The sequence below is a fragment of the Microcaecilia unicolor genome, chromosome 1 (assembly GCF_901765095.1).
Source record: "Microcaecilia unicolor chromosome 1, aMicUni1.1, whole genome shotgun sequence".
NCBI classification, from domain to species: Eukaryota; Metazoa; Chordata; class Amphibia; order Gymnophiona; family Siphonopidae; genus Microcaecilia; species Microcaecilia unicolor.
In genome coordinates this window covers 1435809-1454359 of record NC_044031.1, presented here as the reverse complement: position 1 = coordinate 1454359, position 18551 = coordinate 1435809, and the positions used below count along the sequence as shown (strand labels likewise).

The following is an 18551-nucleotide window of genomic DNA, read 5'->3' as shown; positions in this document are numbered from 1 at the left end:
ACTCATTTCAATTGAAGCTGAACACCGACAAAACGCATTGCCTTATCCTCTCATCCCAGTACAACAATTACAAACCCACAACCTTATTCACTTCAGATCATTCCGTTCCCATCTCTGATAGTCTCAAAATACTAGGTGTTACTATTGATCGAAATCTTACACTTGAGTCCCAAGTCAATTACACCGTAAAGAAAATGTTTCATTCAATGTGGAAACTCAAGCGTATAAAACCTTTCTTCCCAAGGGTTGTTTTTCGTAATTTAATTCAATCAATGGTATTAAGCCACGTTGATTACTGCAATGGAATCTATGTGGGATGTAAAGAACAACTCACAAAGAAATTCCAGATGGCCCAAAACACGGCAGCCAGATTTATATTTGGTAAGATACGATTCCAAAGCACCACACCACTCCGTGAAAAACTGCACTGGCTTCCTATCAGAGAACGTATCTCTTTCAAAATCTGCACCTTAGTCCATAAGATTATCTACGGTGAAGTGCCAGGTTACATGATACCTAATCAATCTCCCAATCAGAAATAGTACCAGTTCATCGCGGTCCTACCTGAATCTCCACTACCCAAATTGCAAAGGACTAAAATCCAAGACAACCCATGCATCCAACTTCTCTTACATAAGCACGCGCCTGTGGAATGCACTGTCACAAGTGGTGAAAACAACTTACGATCACCTAAAATTCAGAAAATTATTAAAGACTCACCTATTCGGAAAGGCATATCTGACTGACCCAACTTAAATGCCTCAACCCTGCAACACTTCATTATTAAGATCGTACTGGACATTAACAAACCCTTTTACCTCAAATCCAACATGATTGAATCTGATCTTCCCTATCCCACTATAACATTTTGTACTTATCCCCTACCAGACTTGGCGAATGCCTTTACGGCATTATGTAAGCCACATTGAGCCTGCAAATATGTGAGAAAATGTGGGATACAAATGTAACAAATAAATAATAATAATAATAAAATACTATAATGCCTCTGTATCACTCCATGATAAGTCTACACCTTGAGTATTGCGTTCAGTTCTGGTTACCGTATCTCAAAAAAGATATAGCGAAATTAGAAAAGGTTCAAAGAAGAGCGACCAAATGATAAAGGGGATGGAACTCCTCTCGTATACGGAAAGGCTAAAGAGGCTAGGGCTCTTCAGCTTGGAAAAGAGACGGATGGGGGGGGGGGGGGGGATGTGATTGAGGTCTGTAAAATCCTGAGTGGTATAGAACAGGTAAACATATATAAATATTTTCCTCTTTCAAAAAGTATAAAGATTAGGGGACACTCAAGGAAGTTAAATGGTAATACTTTTAAAATGAATAGGAGGAAATATTTAAAGAATTATTGAGTTTACTGATGTGTTTGTACGGTGAAAGAACCATGTAATCTTGCTGATTAGGAGATTTGCTAAACAGATACTTTTGTTCTGTTTTCACAGAAGAAAATCCTGGAGAAGGACCGCGATTGACTGACAAGTACATATGAAAATGGAGTGGATATAGCACCGTTCACGGAAGAGAGTGTGTATGAACAACTTCAAAATCTAAAGGTGGACAAAGCCATGGGACCGGACGGGATCCACCCCAGGATATTGAAGGAGCTCAGAGAGATTCTGGTGGGTCCTATTAAAGATTTGTTTAATAAATCCTTAGAGACGGGAGAGGTTCCTTTGGAATGGAGAATGGCGGATGTGGTCCCTCTTCACAAAAGTAGTGATAGGGAAGAAGCTGGAAACTACAGGCCGGTAAGCCTCACTTCGGTTATTGGAAAAGTAATGGAAGCGATGCTGAGGGAAAGGATAGTGAATTTCCTGGAAACCAATAAGTTGCAAGATCCGAGACAACATGGTTTTACCAAACGGAAATCGTGCCAAACGAATCTCATTGAATTCTTTGGGTGACCGGACAATTGAATCAAGGACGTGCTATGGACGTAATCTACTTAGATTTCAGCAAAGCTTTTGACATGGTTCCCCACAGGAGGCTCTTGAATAAACTAGACGGGCTGAAGATAGGACCCAAAGTGGTGAACCGGATTAGGAACTGGTTGACGTACAGACGCCAGAGGGTGGTGATTGATGGAATTCGCTCGGATGAGGGAAAGGTGAGTACTGGAGTGCCTCAGGGATTGGTGCTGGGGCCAGTTCTGTTCAATATATTTGTGAGTGACATTGCTGAAGGGTTAGAAGGTAAAGTTTGCCTTTTTGCAGATGATACTAAGATTTGTAACAGAGTGGACATCTGGGAGGGCGTGGAAAACATGAAAAAGGATCTGAGGAAGCTAGAAGAATGGTCTAAGGTTTGGCAATTAAAATTCAATGTGAAGAAATGCAAAGTGATTCACTTAGGGAGTAGAAATCCACGGGAGATGTATGTGTTACGCGGTGAGAGTCTGATATGTACGGACGGGGAGAGGGATCTTGGGGTGATAGTATCTGAGGATCTGAAGGCGACGAAACAGTGTGACAAGGCAGTGGCCGCAGCTAGAAGGTTGATAGGCTATATAGAGAGAGGTGTGACCAGCAGAAGAAAGGGGGTGTTGATGCCCCTGTATAAGTCGTTGGTGAGGCCCCACCTGGAGTATTGTGTTCAGTTTTGGAGGCCGTATCTTGTTAAGGATGTAAAAAGAATAGAAGCGGTGCAAAGAAAAGCTACGAGAATGGTATGGGATTTGGGTTACAAGACGTATGAGGAGAGACTTGCTGACCTGAACATGTATACTCTGGAGGAAAGGAGAAACAGGGGTGATATGATACAGACGTTCAAATATTTGAAAGGCATAAATCCGCAAACGAACCTTTTCCAGAGATGGGAAGGTGGTAGAACGAGAGGACATGAAATGAGATTGAAGGGGGGCAGACTCAGGAAGTATTTTTTCACGGAGAGTGTGGTAGGTAATTGGAATGCCCTCCCATGGGAGGTGGTAGAGATGAAAATTGTAACAGAATTCAAAAATGCGTGGGATAAACATAAAGGAATCCTGTTCAGAAGGAAGGGCTCCTCAGAAGCTTAGCCGAGATTGGGTGACAGAGCCAGTGGGGGGAGGCGGGGCTAGTGGTTGGGCAGACTTATACGGTCTGTGCCCTGACAATGGCAGATACAAATCAAGGTAAGGTACACACAAAAAGTAGCACATATGAGTTTATCTTGTTGGGCAGACTGGATGGACCGTGCAGGTCTTTTTCTGCCATCATCTACTATGTTACTCTGTTACTTAATGAATAGTTAAACCCTGGAACTCATTGCCGGAGGATATGGTAACAGCGGGTTATGTATCTGGGTTAAAAAAGGTTTGGACAAGTTCCTGGAGGAAAAGTCCACTGCTTGCCCCAGGATTGGTAGCATGAAATGTTGCTACCATTGGGTTTCTGGCAGGTACTTTTGACCTGGATTGGCCGCTGTTGGATACTGGGTTAGATGGACCATTGGTCTGACCCAGTATGGCTATTTTTACGTTTCTGTATTCCTGGAGCTCCCTTCCTGTTTCAAAGTGCTGAGGCTCCTCCCCCTTCACCCCCTCCATTACCCTACGTGTTCTAGGCTGAAGTATAAGACCATGTATGCTTCCACCTTTACCTACGTCAGCACTCACTTGTGGAATACCCTGCCAAAATCAGTGAGAACGGTTCCGGATTACCTGGCTTTTAGTAGAGGAGTGTGGTAGCCGTGTTAGTCCACTCTTAAGGTTATCAATAGAAATCAAACAAAATAAAACATGGAAAAGAAAATAAGATGATACCTTTTTTTATTGGACATAACTTAATACATTTCTTGATTAGCTTTCGAAGGTTGCCCTTCTTCTGGCTTTTAGAAAATTGCTTAAGACCTTTTTCTTTGAGCAAGCCTACCCCAAAGATCCTTTTTGCCCTCGTTAATCTCAGGAAGCCACCAGTATGGACTGACACTGCTATCCTGGACTGACCCATCTATTTTTCTCTAACTTACTGTCCTGCTTACCCCTTTCCGTTTATTGTACCCTGTCTGTTTGTTATTCAATTGTTGTAAGCCACATTGAGCCTGCCAGAGGTGGGAAATTGTGGGATATAAGCACAGTAAAATAAAATAAGAAGGGCTGGCCAAGCCCCCCTTTCCCACTCCCGTAGGCCACACTCAGGCTTACCTTTTCGAGTCCTAGTGGTCTAGTGGGGTCTTAAAGGCAGGGGAGATGTCCACTTGTTCCTGCCCACTTCAGCTCCTTTAACAAAATGGCTGCCTCGAGCTCTAGCGGCAGTCTTGCACAAGAAATCCAATATATTAGCATTTCTCTTTCAAAAGGAGACTATGATAAAATAAGGAAAATGCTCACCCCCCCCCCCCCCCGGGGAGGAGCCCAGGGAGCAGCTGAGAAGGTCAAAAATGTACATCAGGTATAGATGTTGTTCAAAAATGCCAACCTGGAATTCCAGACAGATATATTCCATATATTAAAAAACGTGAAAGGAAGGCCAAACAACAGCCAGCATGGTTTAAAAGTGAGATGAAAGAGGCAATTAGAGCTAAAAGAAAATCCTTCAGAAAATGGAAGAAGGATCTGACTGAAGATAATGGGAAACAACATAATTATTGCCAATTAAAATACAAAGGTCTGATAAGGATTTTGAAAAGAAGCTTGATTTGGAGGTAAAAACATATAATAACATTTTTTTAGGTAGATGTGAAGCAAAAAGGCAGTAACAGAATTAGTTGGAACTTTTGATGACAGAGGGGTAAAAGAGGCAATCAGGGAAGACAAGACCATAATGGAGAGACAAAATGAATTAATTGTTTTGGTCTTCACCGAGGAAGGTATAGGGGAGATACCCATGCCCGAAATTAAGTTAGAGGAACGGAGCCAAATCTCTGTAAACTTGAAGGATGTAATGGGACAATTTGACAAATAAGAGTAGCAAATCACCTGGACCAGATGGTATACATCCCGGAGTACTGATAGAACTAAAACAAATGAGCTTGTAGAACTTTATTAGTAAGTTTATCTTTAAAATCAAGGATTGTACTGGAAGATTGGAAGGTGGCCAATGTATCACCAATTTTTACTCTTTTGGGATCTTGTCTTGGACTTGGACTTGCATTGGCCACTGTTGGAAGTAGGATACTGGCCTTGATGGACCTTCGGTCTGTCCCAGTTTGGCGACACATATTGTCATGTAGTGATGCAGTGTGGTATCTGATACTCATTCCATGCTATAACCTGTTTAATGCCACATGTCCTGTACTATACCCTTTTCCATATTCCATGCTTTAGTGGAACATATACTAACTAGGCCTTACCTTGGTTAAAGCCCCAGGCCAGATGCGCACGGAGCCATGGTTCAGAAGTGCCCGAACAATGACCTCTGGCTGATGGTCCGGCTTATAGGCCACCACTTGTAGTACATTCTGCATGGCTGTGTTCCCGCTGTAGTTCATAATGTTCACATTGGCCCCATGAGCCAAAAGCAGCTCCACCACTTTAGGATTGGCGTTCTTGCAGGCCAGGTGCAGTGGTCGCTGCTGATCCCGGTCCAAGGTGTGGATGTTGGCACCATTCTCGATAAGCTGTTTGCAGACGCTGTAATAATGGTCGATATCTTCTGGGTGGTGGGACTGGTTGCAGGCAGCGTTGAGAGGAGTGTGACCTTCATCATTCTGCTTCTCCAAGGAGGCCCCGTAGTCCAGGAAGAGGTTCACGTGCTCCTCCAGACCCTGCCTTGCAGCTATATGAAGGGGCGTATCGTCCTCTTCCTCCGTCTCAACGTTTACATGAGCACCATACTGTAACAAGAGCTTGGCACATCTACAGAGACAAATCAAAGGGAAAGTATGTTAATTATCTTGAAGTCCCACCTCAGCTTCTCTTCATCTGCCCTTTTCTTGTTCCATCATATCTCCTCACACTGCCCAATGTCTCCCAGTGGCTAAGAAAGCAAATAGAAGGATAGGTATTATTAGGAAAGGATTGGAAAACAAAAATGAGGATGTTATAATGCCTTTGTATCGCTCCATGGTGCGACCGCACCTCGAATATTGTGTTCAATTCTGGTCGCCGCATCTCAAAAAAGATATAGTGGAATTAGAAAAGGTGCAGAGAAGGGTGACGAAAATGATAGAGGGGATGGGACGACTTCCCTATGAGGAAAGGCTGAAGCGGCTAGGGCTCTTCAGCTTGGAGAAAAGGCGGCTGAGGGGAGATATGATAGAGGTCTATAAAATAATGAGTGGAGTGATATGGGTAGACGTGAATCATTTGTTTGCTCTTTTCAAATATACTAGGATTAGGGGGCATGCAATGAAACAGGATTCTGGGCTTGATGGACATTCAGTCTGTCCCAGTATGGCAACACTTTTGTACTTATGGAGAGGTAAAGAGAAAGACTCCAGAGGATGGAGAGAGAGAGAGAGAGAGAGACAGAGAGAGAGAGAGACACTGCTGGGGATGGTGAAGGGGTTTGAAAGAGAAACAAGAGAGGCTACTGGGGATGATGAGAGAGAGACAGAGACAGAGACACAGAGAGAGAGAGTGCTGGGGATCATGAGAGGGAGAGAAAAAGACTGCTGGGGATAATGATATGGATTGTGAGGTAGAGGTGGAGAGAGAGACTGCAGGGGATAGATAGATAGATAGATAGATAGATAGATAGATAGATAGATAGATAGATAGATAGATAGATAGATAGATAGATAGATAGAGAGAGAGAGACAGAGAGACAGAGAGAGAGAGAGAGAGAGACACTGCTGGGGATGGTGAAGGGGTTTGAAAGAGAAACAAGAGAGGCTACTGGGGATGATGAGAGAGAGAGAGAGACAGAGACACACAGAGAGAGAGTGCTGGGGATCATGAGAGGGAGAGAAAAAGACTGCTGGGGATAATGATATGGATTGTGAGGTAGAGGTGGAGAGAGAGACTGCAGGGGATAGATAGATAGATAGATAGATAGATAGATAGATAGATAGATAGATAGATAGATAGATAGATAGATAGATAGATAGATAGATAGATAGATAGATAGAGAGAGAGAGAGAGAGAGAGAGACACTGCTGGGGATGGTGAAGGGGTTTGAAAGGGAAACAAGAGAGGCTACTGGGGATGATGAGAGAGAGAGAGAGAGACAGAGACAGAGACACAGAGAGAGAGAGTGCTGGGGATCATGAGAGGGAGAGAAAAAGACTAATGGGGATAATGATATGGATTGTGAGGTAGAGGTGGAGAGAGAGACTGCAAGGGATAGATAGATAGATAGAGAGAGAGAGAGAGAGAGAGAGAGAGAGAGAGAGAGTGTGCTACTGATGATGAGGGGTTTGAGAGAAAGAGTATTAAGGCATGTAAAGAATAGATTCCACCTAAAAATACATGTGTAGCATGAAACCACAAATAATCCGGTAAACCGAGAATTTTAGCTGACAACTGGCTTGAAAATGACCCCTTTATTCATAGTGTATAACACTGGGATCAGGTGGCTTAGATATAACGGGGTCTCACGGTGACGGACCCTTTCCTCAGAGTATATGAGGTACAGTAGGAGTGGACGTGAACAGAGAGGCTGTTCCTTGGGGTTTTAGCTGGCAGGAGGTCGCTTGCATTTCTCGTACACTCAAGGTCAGAGTGCAATAAAAGCTCCTAAGTACACGGCCAATGAGGCAGGTTGATCAAAATGTTCCCCCAATGTGTTTTCAACTGCGAGGAATAGTAACAGCCAGTAAAGATTGGAGAATACGGCAGAGAATGTATGATTGGAGACTTTGTCTATCCTCAGGATGGTGCCCCAGTGGGCCAGTGGCATAGCTTGGGTGACTTACAGATAGCTTGGGTAGGCCCTTCCAACCCCCCTCCCCCCCACTTAGCTCAGCATTTACTCTGTCCTTCCCAATCCACCCCCCTCCCCCCACCCACAAAGTCTAGCATCTTCCCCCTCTCTGAATCTCTCCACCCCTCCCAGGTGTGCCTCAGCTGCGTCCCGCTGGCTGCAGTGATTCATCTTTTCAGCCTGTGCTAGCCCTCGCGGGCTTCCTTTTGCCGCGTCCTGCCCTCGCTGATGCCCCTTCCTGTTCCCTCACCGGCGGGATGCAGCAAAGCGAAGCCTGTGGGGACCAGCTCAGGCAGCGAAGATAAATTGCTGTGATGCCTCTGAGATAGACCAGGGAGGCACAGCAGGATTTAGAGAGGGGTAGATGCTGGACCGCTGGAGGAGGAGTGGAAGAGAGGAGATGAGTGGATCTGTGCCCACCCAGGCCCACCCGCAGCTACACCACTGCAGTGCGCTAAAACAATGCAGTTACTGCCCTAATAAGGAACAGAGAAGGGGAGAGAGAGAGGCGTGTAAATTAAGGGATTCGTAAGCACATAGCACAAGAGGGTTTTCATGTGGAAACAGCAGTCCAGTCTGCTGTGTCTTAGTTTTCATAGTAATTGGAACTAGAAGACTATCAGTGCGATTTTTAAACTGTGCAGTCAGCATTTAAGTGTTTAAACAAATACCCAAATATTAAATGCCGGATAATACCTAGTTCTCAATCCTCTTGTCTAGAAAATGACTGATAACATTCTGATAATTTTTATGTTTGGGAAGCTGCCAGGTGCCCTTGGCCTGGATTGGCCGCTGTCGTGGACAAGATGCTGGGCTCGATGGACCCTTGATCTTTTCCCAGTGTGGCATTACTTATGTACTTAATTTAGGACAACTTTCCTATGTTATCCAGATCACGTCACTGAATATTAGTTCCCCCCCCCCCCCCCCCGGTATCCACATAGCGCTAGGGTATCTGTAATTTATTCCCGCCGGGTAATTCTGCTGAAAATCACTGACTAGCCCCCTCCACCAGCATTCATCTGAGTAGTGGAGGTTAAACTATCGGCCCCTATGTGTTCCTGCTATTACCAGAGCACAGGCTTCATTGAAGGGGCCACAAAAATTGGTAAATTCTCTCTTCTGGAAGGGCAGCTGCCAACAACACTAAAAAGAGCTCTGGTGTGCCCCCTACTGGAAAAGAGCTGCCTTGACCAGAACAAACTCGATAACTAGTGACCAATCCCTAACTGGGCCACCGAGGGGGGGCGGGGGGGGGGGGCAAAATTCCCCGGTGCCAGGATCAGGCCGCCGACGCTGCAGTCCCCAGTCTTACCTGCCTACCTCCTCGGCTCTGGGCCCCCTGCATTCAAAGCGGCAGTCGCAGATTGCCTCTCTTCTGGCCTTCCCTCCCTGTGTCCCGCCCTCGCGGAAACCGGAAGTTACATCAGACGAGAGCGGGACACAGGGAGGGAAGACCAGAAGAGACGCGATCTGCGACTGCCGCTTTGAATTAAGGGGGCCCGGAGCCGTGGAGGCAGGCAGGTGAGACCGCGGACTACAGTGGCGGGGGGGAGCGGCAGGCGGAGCGATGAGGGCGGCAGGGGGGTGGAGGCGGAGCAGCAGGAGGGGCGGAGGCGGGGCAGCCTTGCCCCGGGCCCAGCCTAGTCTCTCTGTGGCCCTGATCTCTAACATTCCTTTCCTGGTTAAATTTATAGATCAGTCTGCCCTCAACTCAACAACTGGCCAATTGGAAGTAATGGGCTTGACCTATGTGAATCTGGCTTTAGATCTGGGAATGGAACAGAGACAGTTCTTGTGTTTAGAGCTTTTACTTCAAATTGGTGGGGGTGGAACGGTTGGATACCAAAAAGTTATTTTCATTTAAGAGAATTAACATAATTTGTATTGAAATTGTAATTGGCCATCAGCTCTAGAGTTAGCATTATATTTTGAGGATAAGGTTCATCAGAGTAGAACCCAACTGCCTGATAACACTAGTTGTTTTCCTGAGGATATACCAGCCGACAGATTATTAGTGAAATTTGACGATATCACATATCTGTCTCAATAACAGATTATGGACTTTTCCTCCAGGAAATTGTCCAAACTTTTTTAAAACCCAGATACGCTAACCGCTGTTACCACATCCTCCGGCAAAGAGTTCCAGAGCTTAACTATTCACTGTATGAAAAATTTGTTTTAAAAGTATTTCCATGTAACTTCATTGAGTATCACTCTCTGTCCCCTCATCAAAAGAAATTGTACAATGTGATACACACCAGCAGCCTTCTCAGGCGTAGCCCCCACGCTCTGGAATTTACTCCCAGAGGAGCAACGTATAATTGAAGCCTACCTCAACTTCAGGAAGCAGGTAAAAGCCTGGCTCTTCTCCTAAGCTTTAATACATAGGATGACCAACTATACACTCATTCTGCACCTGGACTAGCTTGCTACACACACTGTAACTTAGACCACTTCCTTATATCTTGATTAACTGTACAAAGAACTTGCCATGAGTATAACTAACCATCAAATTATCCCAATTGACTCTGTACTATCCTTCTTGTCCCCATCTATATATATGCACTTGGTATCTCAACAAGATAGAAAAATATAAACATTATATCTATGTTATTTGAATGTTCTAATGCTTATTAGGTGTTTCATTGTTATTATTCTGACTTGTATTACATCACTTGACCCTACTTGTCCCTCCAACTACCGCCCCATCTCCCTCCTACCCTTCCTCTCCAAGATACTTGAACACGCCGTTCACAGCAGTTGCCTTGATTTTCTCTCCTCTCATGCCATCCTCGATCCGCTTCAATCCGGCTTTCGCCCCCTACACTCGACAGAAACGGCACTATCTAAAGTCTGCAATGACCTGTTCCTTGCCAAATCCAAAGGTCACTACTCCATCCTCATCCTCCTCGACCTACCCACCGCTTTTGACACTGTCAATCACAACTTACTTCTTGACACACTGTCCTCTTTTGGGTTCCAGGGCTCTGTCCTCTCCTGGTTCTCCTCTTATCTCTCCCACTGTACCTTCAGAGTACATTCTCATGGTTCTTCCTTCACCCCCATCCCGCTCTCTGTTGGAGTTCCTCAGGGATCTGTCCTTGGACCCCTCCTTTTTTCAATCTACACCTCTTCCCTGGGCTCCCTAATCTCCTCTCATGGTTTCCAATATCATCTTTATGCTGATGACACCCAGCTTTATCTCTCCACACCAGACATCACTGCAGAAACCCAGGCCAAAGTATCGGCCTGCTTATCCGACATTGCTGCCTGGATGTCCAACCGCCACTTGAAACTGAACATGGCCAAGACCAAGCTTATTGTCTTCCCTCCCAAACCCACTTCTCCTCTCCCTCCACTCCCTATCTCAGTTGATAACACCCTCATCGTTCCTATCTCATCTGCCCGCAACCTCGGAGTCATCTTCGACTCCTCCCTCTCCTTCTCTGCGCATATCCAGCAGATTGCCAAGACCTGTCGCTTCTTCCTCTATAACATTAGCAAAATTTGCCCTTTCCTCTCTGAACACACCACCCGAACTCTCATCCACTCTCTCATTACCTCTCGCCTTGACTACTGCAACCTACTCCTCACTGGCCTCCCACTTTGCCATCTATCCCCCCTTCAATCTGTTCAGAACTCTGCTGCACGTCTTATATTCCGCCAGAACCGATATACTCATATCACCCCTCTCCTCAAGTCACTTCACTGGCTTCCAATCAGGTACCGCATACAGTTACTACTACTACTACTAACTAGCATTTCTAAAGCGCTACTAGGGTTACGCAGCGCTGTACAATTTAGACATAGAAGGACGGTCCCTGCTCAAAGAGCTCACAATCTAAAAGACAAGAGAACAATCTAAAGACAAGTGAACAATCTAGAGGACGAGTGAACAGTTAATCTGATAGAGTGGATAGATAGGGGCATTCTGTCTATCTAGAGCGGTTAGGCGCCGAAGGCAGCATAGAAGAGGTGAGTTTTAAGCAGAGATTTGAAGATGGGTAGGGAGGGGGCATGGCGTATGGGTAAAGGAAGATTGTTCCAGGCATAGGGTGAAGCAAGGCAGAATGAGCGGAGCCTGGAGTTGGCAGTGGTGGAGAAGGGTACTGAGAGAAGGGCTTTGTCCTGTGAGCGGAGGTTACGGGCGGGAACATAGGGGGAGATGAGGGTGGAGAGGTAGTGAGGAGCCGCAGACTGAGTGCACTTGTAGGTAAGGAGGAGGAGCTTGAATTGTATGCGATATCTGATTGGAAGCCAATGAAGTGATTTGAGGAGAGGGGTGATATGAGTATATCGGTTTTGGCGGAATATAAGACGTGCAGCAGCGTACTGAACTGATTGAAGGGGGAATAGATGGCTGAGTGGGAGGCCGGTGAGGAGTAAGTTGCAGTAATCAAGGCGAGAGGTAATGAGAGCGTGGACGAGAGTTCTGGTGGTGTGCTCAGAGAGGAAAGGGCGAATTTTGCTGATGTTGAAGAGGAAGAAGCGACAGTTCAAGCTTCTCCTATTAACCTACAAATGCACTCGATCTCCAGCCCCTCCTTACCTCTCTACCATCATCTCCCCTTACGTCCCTACCCGTAACCTCCGCTCTCAAGACAAATCCCTCCTTTCAGTACCCTTCTCCACCACCGCCAACTCCAGGCTCCGCCCTTTCTGCCTCGCCTCACCCCATGCTTGGAATAAACTCCCTGAGCCCATTCGCCAGGCCCCCTCCCTGCCCATCTTCAAAGCCTTGCTCAAAGCCCACCTCTTCAATGTCGCCTTTGGCACCTAACCACTATACCTCTATTCAAGAAATCTAGACTGCCCCAACTTGACATTTCGTCCTTTAGATTGTAAGCTCTTTTGAGCAGGGACTGTTCTTTTGTTAAACTGTACAGCGCTGCGTAACCCTAGTAGTGCTCTAGAAATGTTAAGTAGTAGTAGTAGATATTTTATTAGTATTATATTATATCTATGTTATTTGAATGTTCTAATGCTTATTAGGTGTTTCATTGTTATTATTCTGACATTGTATTATATCTATGTTATTTGTATATTCTTCCATGTTCTGTATTATGCTACTACTGTTTGTATTGCACTGACATCACATTTGCAAGTTTACCTCATTTATTTTATTTATGTTTATATTTGGTCGTTTTACTATTGTTACGATGTTAACAAAATTGTAAGTTTTATGTTAAACTTGACCTGCTGTACACCGCTTTGGGTGGATCTGTTTATAAAGGCAATTTAAAAAAATTCCAATACATAGTAGATGATGATGACGGCAGAAAAAGACCTGCATGGTCCATCCAGTCTGCCCAACAAGATAAACTCATATGTGCTACTTCTTGTGTATACCTTACCTTGATTTGTACCTGTCCTTTTCAGGGCACAGACCACAGAAGTCTTGCCCAGCACTAGCCCCGCCTCCCAAAAACCAGCCCTGCCTCCCCTCCCCCACCTTCCTGTATCCTCTACCTGTCGCTCCCACATGAGACTTACTGGATGGAGTTGGTGGTTTTGCAACAATGAAGGGGGCAGTAGCCGTCTTCAGACACCGCATTAGGGTTTGCTCCGTGGGACAGGAGCAATTGGACACTCTCAGTGCAGCTGTTCTCACAGGCTTCATGCAAGGGGGTCTGTCCGCCAGGAGAAAAATCCACATCTGCCCCCCTAAGAAGCAGGTGTCGGAGGCAGTCTGTGTAGCCACGGCTAGCAGTGATGTGAAGAGGTGTCGTCAGTTCCTGCTCATATGTTAGAGACCAAAGTCCTGGGAAAATACAGAGAGGAGAGAAATAAGGACCAACCCTGGGGCCAATACCCAACCTTTATGCCATATATCCCAATCATCCCAATAACTCAGGGATCAGAAAAAAAGCCCCATTCAATCCTTAATGGTTAGCGACTTTTCTCCTCACCTAATAACCAGCGACCTGCCCTCAGTTCCTTATTCCCCAGTGGTCAGTGATTTGGCACCTCCCCATTTAAATCAGGGGTCAGGGACCAGTCCAATCTGCCAATCCCAATGGTCAATGACATTTCCCTTCCCTTTATAACTCAGGGATGAGAGACCAATTCCAGTCCTTTATACCCCAATGGTCTGTGATCTGCCCCCTCCCTTTATTCCCCAATGATAAGAGATTAGCCCCGATTTCTTGTAATGTAGCAGTTAATGACCCACCCCAGCATTTCTACTACAGGTCTCTGCCACCTACCCTAATCGTTTATCCTGTAGGGTCAGTATCCTGCCCTCCTCCCTCTTATCCTAGGGGTGAGGACCCCTTGTCTTCCCCTACACTCCATTTTCCTCGTTTCTTCTCTCTTACTCTCTGCCTATTCCTGACTTTTCTTTCACTCTGTGCTACTTCAGTCGCAACCCCTCCCTCTCCCAAACCCTCTTGTACTCAGCCGTCTGATGTTGAAGCGGTAATTTTTCCACTCCTCCAGATCGCTGGTGTCAAATACGGTGTTAGGGTGCAGGGAACTGTGGGGGTCTCTGGTGATACGGGTCACTGTGTTCATGTCCCCTTGCAGCAGAGCCTGCCAAAACTCCAGCGCTGGCCCCTCTGCCTTCCTGGTCATTATAGCTCCTGTGTACATGACTGTGATGAACCCAGAGCTCCTGAGCCAGTGACTGCTCCCATAGGGCTATGTCTCTTCTCTCAACAGCTCCTGGCTCCTATCTGTGCCTGTTCAGAGGTTCACTTCAAAATTAATGTCCAGTCTATTTCTGGGAGATCATGTGCTTGCAGTGTCTGGTTGGCAGGCTGTGCAGAAACTTTCTACAGATACTTAGCAAGAGGAGTCTTGTATGCTGTTACCTGATGGGGCTGGAGAATGCATGAGCACGTGAGAATCTAGGAGTGCATTTAAGTGTGGATACATACAGGAACATGCACATCCCATGGTACGAATGCCTATGTTAAGGGATGTTAATGAATGCATGTGAAAGGGCTGGGATTTAAGGGGTTTATATGCACACAGGTAAAAGGTTCAGGGTTCCAAGAAGAGCAGAATGCAGCAGTTACAACAAGACATGTCTAACAGGGTCAAAGGTGTGTGTGGAGTCAGGGCTGGAGTTTGGGAGGTGCAGGGTTACAGGTGTGTGTGTGTAGTCAGGGCTAGAGTTTGGGAGGTGTAGGGTTACAGGTGTGTGTGTGTGTGTAGTCAGGGCTAAACTGTGGGAGGTGTAGGGTTACAGGTATGTGTGTGTGTGTAGTCAGGGCTAGAGTGTGGGAGGTGCAGGGTTTTTTTTTTTTTTTTTGTTACATTTGTACCCCGCACTTTCCCACTCATGGCAGGCTCAATGCGGCGGGCAATGGAGGGTTAAGTGACTTGCCCAGAGTCACAAGGAGCTGCCTGTGCCGGGAATCGAACTCAGTTCCTCTCTTCCCCAGGACCAAAGTCCACCACCCTAACCACTAGGCCACTCCTCCACTCTGTTAAAGGTTACAGGTGTGTGTGTCTGTGTGTAGTCTGGGCTAGAGTGTAGGAGGTGCAGGGTTACAGGTGTGTGTGTGTGTAGTCAGGGCTAGAGTGTGGATGGAGCAGGGCTACAGGTGTGTGTGTGTGTGTAGTCAGGGTTAGAGTGTGGATGGAGCAGGGCTACAGGTGTGTGTGTGGGAGGTGCAGGGTTACAGGTGTGTGTGTGGTCAGGGCTAGAGTGTTGGAGGTGTAGGGTTACAGGTGTGTGTGTGTAATCAGGGCTAGAGTTTGGGAGGTGTAGGGTTACAGGTGTGTGTGTGTAGTCAGGGCTAGAGTGTGGGAGGTGCAGGGTTACAGGTGTGTGTGTGTGTGTAGTCAGGGCTAGAGTGTGGGAGGTGCAGGGTTACAGGTGTGTGTGTGTGTAGTCAGGGCTAGAGTTTGGGAGGTGTAGGGTTACAGGTGTGTGTGTGTGTGTGTGTAGTCAGGGCCAGAGTGTGGGAGGTGCAGGGTTACAGGTGTGTGTGTAGTCAGGGCTAGAGTGTGGGAGGAGCAGGGTTACAGGTGTGTGTGTGTGTAGTCAGGGCTAGAGTGTGGATGGAGCAGGGCTACAGGTGTGTGTGTGTGTGTAGTCAGGGTTAGAGTGTGGATGGAGCAGGGCTACAGGTGTGTGTGTGGGAGGTGCAGGGTTACAGGTGTGTGTGTGGTCAGGGCTAGAGTGTTGGAGGTGTAGGGTTACAGGTGTGTGTGTGTAATCAGGGCTAGAGTGTGGGAGGTGCAGGGTTACAGGTGTGTGTGTGTGTGTGTAGTCAGGGCTAGAGTGTGGGAGGTGCAGGGTTACAGGTGTGTGTGTAGTCAGGGCTAGAGTGTGGGAGGAGCAGGGTTACAGGTGTGTGTGTGTGTGTGTGTGTGTGTGTGTGTGTAGTCAGGGATAGAGTGTGGATGGAGCAGGGCTACAGGTGTGTGTGTGTAGTCAGGGCTAGACTGTGGGAGGTGCAGGGTTACAGGTGTGTGTGTGGTCAGGGCTAGAGTGTGGGAGGTGTAGGGTTACAGGTGTGTGTGTGTAATCAGGGCTAGAGTTTGGGAGGTGTAGGGTTACAGGTGTGTGTGTGTGTAGTCAGGGCTAGAGTGTGGGAGGTGCAGGGTTACAGGTGTGTGTGTGTGTGTAGTCAGGGCTAGAGTTTGGGAGGTGTAGGGTTACAGGTGTGTGTGTGTGTGTGTGTAGTCAGGGCTAGAGTGTGGGAGGTGCAGGGTTACAGGTGTGTGTGTAGTCAGGGCTAGAGTGTGGGAGGAGCAGGGTTACAGGTGTGTGTGTGTGTGTGTGTGTGTGTGTGTGTAGTCAGGGCTAGAGTGTGGGAGGTGCAGGGTTACAGGTGTGTGTGTGTGTGTAGTCAGGGATAGAGTGTGCATGGTGCAGGGTTATAGGTGTGTGTGTGTGTAGTCAGGGCTAGAGTGTGGATGGAGCAGGGTTACAGGTGTGTGTGTGTGTGTAGTCAGGGATAGAGTGTGCATGGTGCAGGGTTATAGGTGTGTGTGTAGTCAGGGCTAGAGTGTGGATGGAGCAGGGTTACAGGTGTGTGTGTGTGTAGTCAGGGATAGAGTGTGCATGGTGCAGGGTTATAGGTGTGTGTGTGTGTAGTCAGGGCTAGAGTGTGGATGGAGCAGGGTTATAGGTGTGTGTGTAGTCAGGGCTAGAGTGTGGATGGAGCAGGGTTACAGGTGTGTGTGTAGTCAGAGCTAGAGTGTGGGAGGAGCAGGGTTACAGGTGTGTGTGTGTGTATTCAGGGCTAGAGTGTGGGAGGTACAGGGTTACAGGTGTGTGTGTGTGTAGTCAGGGATAGAGTGTGCATGGTGCAGGGTTATAGGTGTGTGTGTGTGTAGTCAGGGCTAGAGTGTGGATGGAGCAGGGTTACAGGTGTGTGTGTAGTCAGGGCTAGACTGTGGGAGGTGCAGGGTTACAGGTGTGTGTGTGTGTGTAGTTAAGGATAGGGTGTGGATGGAGCAGGGTTACAGGTGTGTGTGTGTAGTTAGGGATAGAGTGTGGATGGTGCAGGGTTACAGGTGTGTGTGTGTAGTTAGGGATAGGGTGTGGATGGTGCAGGGTTACAAGTGTGTGTGTTTGTAGTCAGGGCTAGAGTTTGGGAGGTGTAAGGTTACAGGTGTGTGTGTGTAGTCAGGGCTAGAGTTTGGGAGGTGTAGGGTTACAGGTGTGTGTGTGTGTAGTCAGGGCTAGAGTGTGGGAGGTGTAAGGTTACAGGTGTGTGTGTGTAGTCAGGGCTAGAGTTTGGGAGGTGTAGGGTTACAGGTGTGTGTGTGTAGTCAGGGATAGAGTGTGGATGGAGCAGGGTTACAGGTGTGTGTGTGTGTGTAGTTAGGGCTAGAGTGTGGATGGTGCAGGGTTACAGGTTTGTTTGTGTGTAGTCAGGGTTAGAGTGTGGATGGAGCAGGGCTACAGGTGTGTGTGTGGGAGGTGCAGGGTTACAGGTGTGTGTGTGGTCAGGGCTAGAGTGTTGGAGGTGTAGGGTTACAGGTGTGTGTGTGTAATCAGGGCTAGAGTTTGGGAGGTGTAGGGTTACAGGTGTGTGTGTGTAGTCAGGGCTAGAGTGTGGGAGGTACAGGGTTACAGGTGTGTGTGTGTGTAGTCAGGGATAGAGTGTGCATGGTGCAGGGTTATAGGTGTGTGTGTGTGTAGTCAGGGCTAGAGTGTGGATGGAGCAGGGTTACAGGTGTGTGTGTAGTCAGGGCTAGACTGTGGGAGGTGCAGGGTTACAGGTGTGTGTGTGTGTGTAGTTAGGGATAGGGTGTGGATGGAGCAGGGTTACAGGTGTGTGTGTGTAGTTAGGGATAGAGTGTGGATGGTGCAGGGTTACAGGTGTGTGTGTGTAGTTAGGGATAGGGTGTGGATGGTGCAGGGTTACAAGTGTGTGTGTTTGTAGTCAGGGCTAGAGTTTGGGAGGTGTAGGGTTACAGGTGTGTGTGTGTGTAGTCAGGGCTAGACTGTGGGAGGTGCAGGGTTACAGGTGTGTGTGTGTAGTTAGGGATAGGGTGTGGATGGAGCAGGGTTACAGGTGTGTGTGTGTAGTTAGGGATAGAGTGTGGATGGTGCAGGGTTACAGGTGTGTGTGTGTAGTTAGGGATAGGGTGTGGATGGAGCAGGGTTACAGGTGTGTGTGTGTAGTCAGGGCTAGAGTGTGTATGGAGCAGGGTTACAGGTGTGTGTGTAGTCAGGGCTAGAGTTTGGGAGGTTAAGGGTTACAGGTGTGTGTGTGTGTAGTCAGGGCTAGACTGTGGGAGGTGCAGGGTTACAGGTGTGTGTGTGTAGTCAGGGCTAGA

The 18551-nt window shown here is 47.2% G+C and overlaps 1 protein-coding gene across 2 annotated transcripts in view; it reads right to left on the bottom strand.

Annotated features, from left to right (window-relative positions):
* Nucleotides 1-18551, bottom strand: part of LOC115461829 (ankyrin repeat and SOCS box protein 10-like) — a 37543-nt gene that overhangs the window by 5921 nt on the left and 13071 nt on the right. The window contains exons 1-3 of one of the 2 annotated variants that reach the window (XM_030191896.1): nt 14201-14466; nt 13299-13566; nt 5290-5794 (exon numbers count right to left, since the gene is read on the bottom strand). In XM_030191896.1, the coding sequence (XP_030047756.1) occupies nt 5290-5794; nt 13299-13566; nt 14201-14396 (969 nt within the window). In that variant the 5' untranslated portion in view covers nt 14397-14466. Of the gene's footprint in view, nt 1-5289; nt 5795-13298; nt 13567-14200; nt 14467-18551 lie in introns of those variants that run through there. The other variant, XM_030191890.1, reaches the window with a different exon arrangement.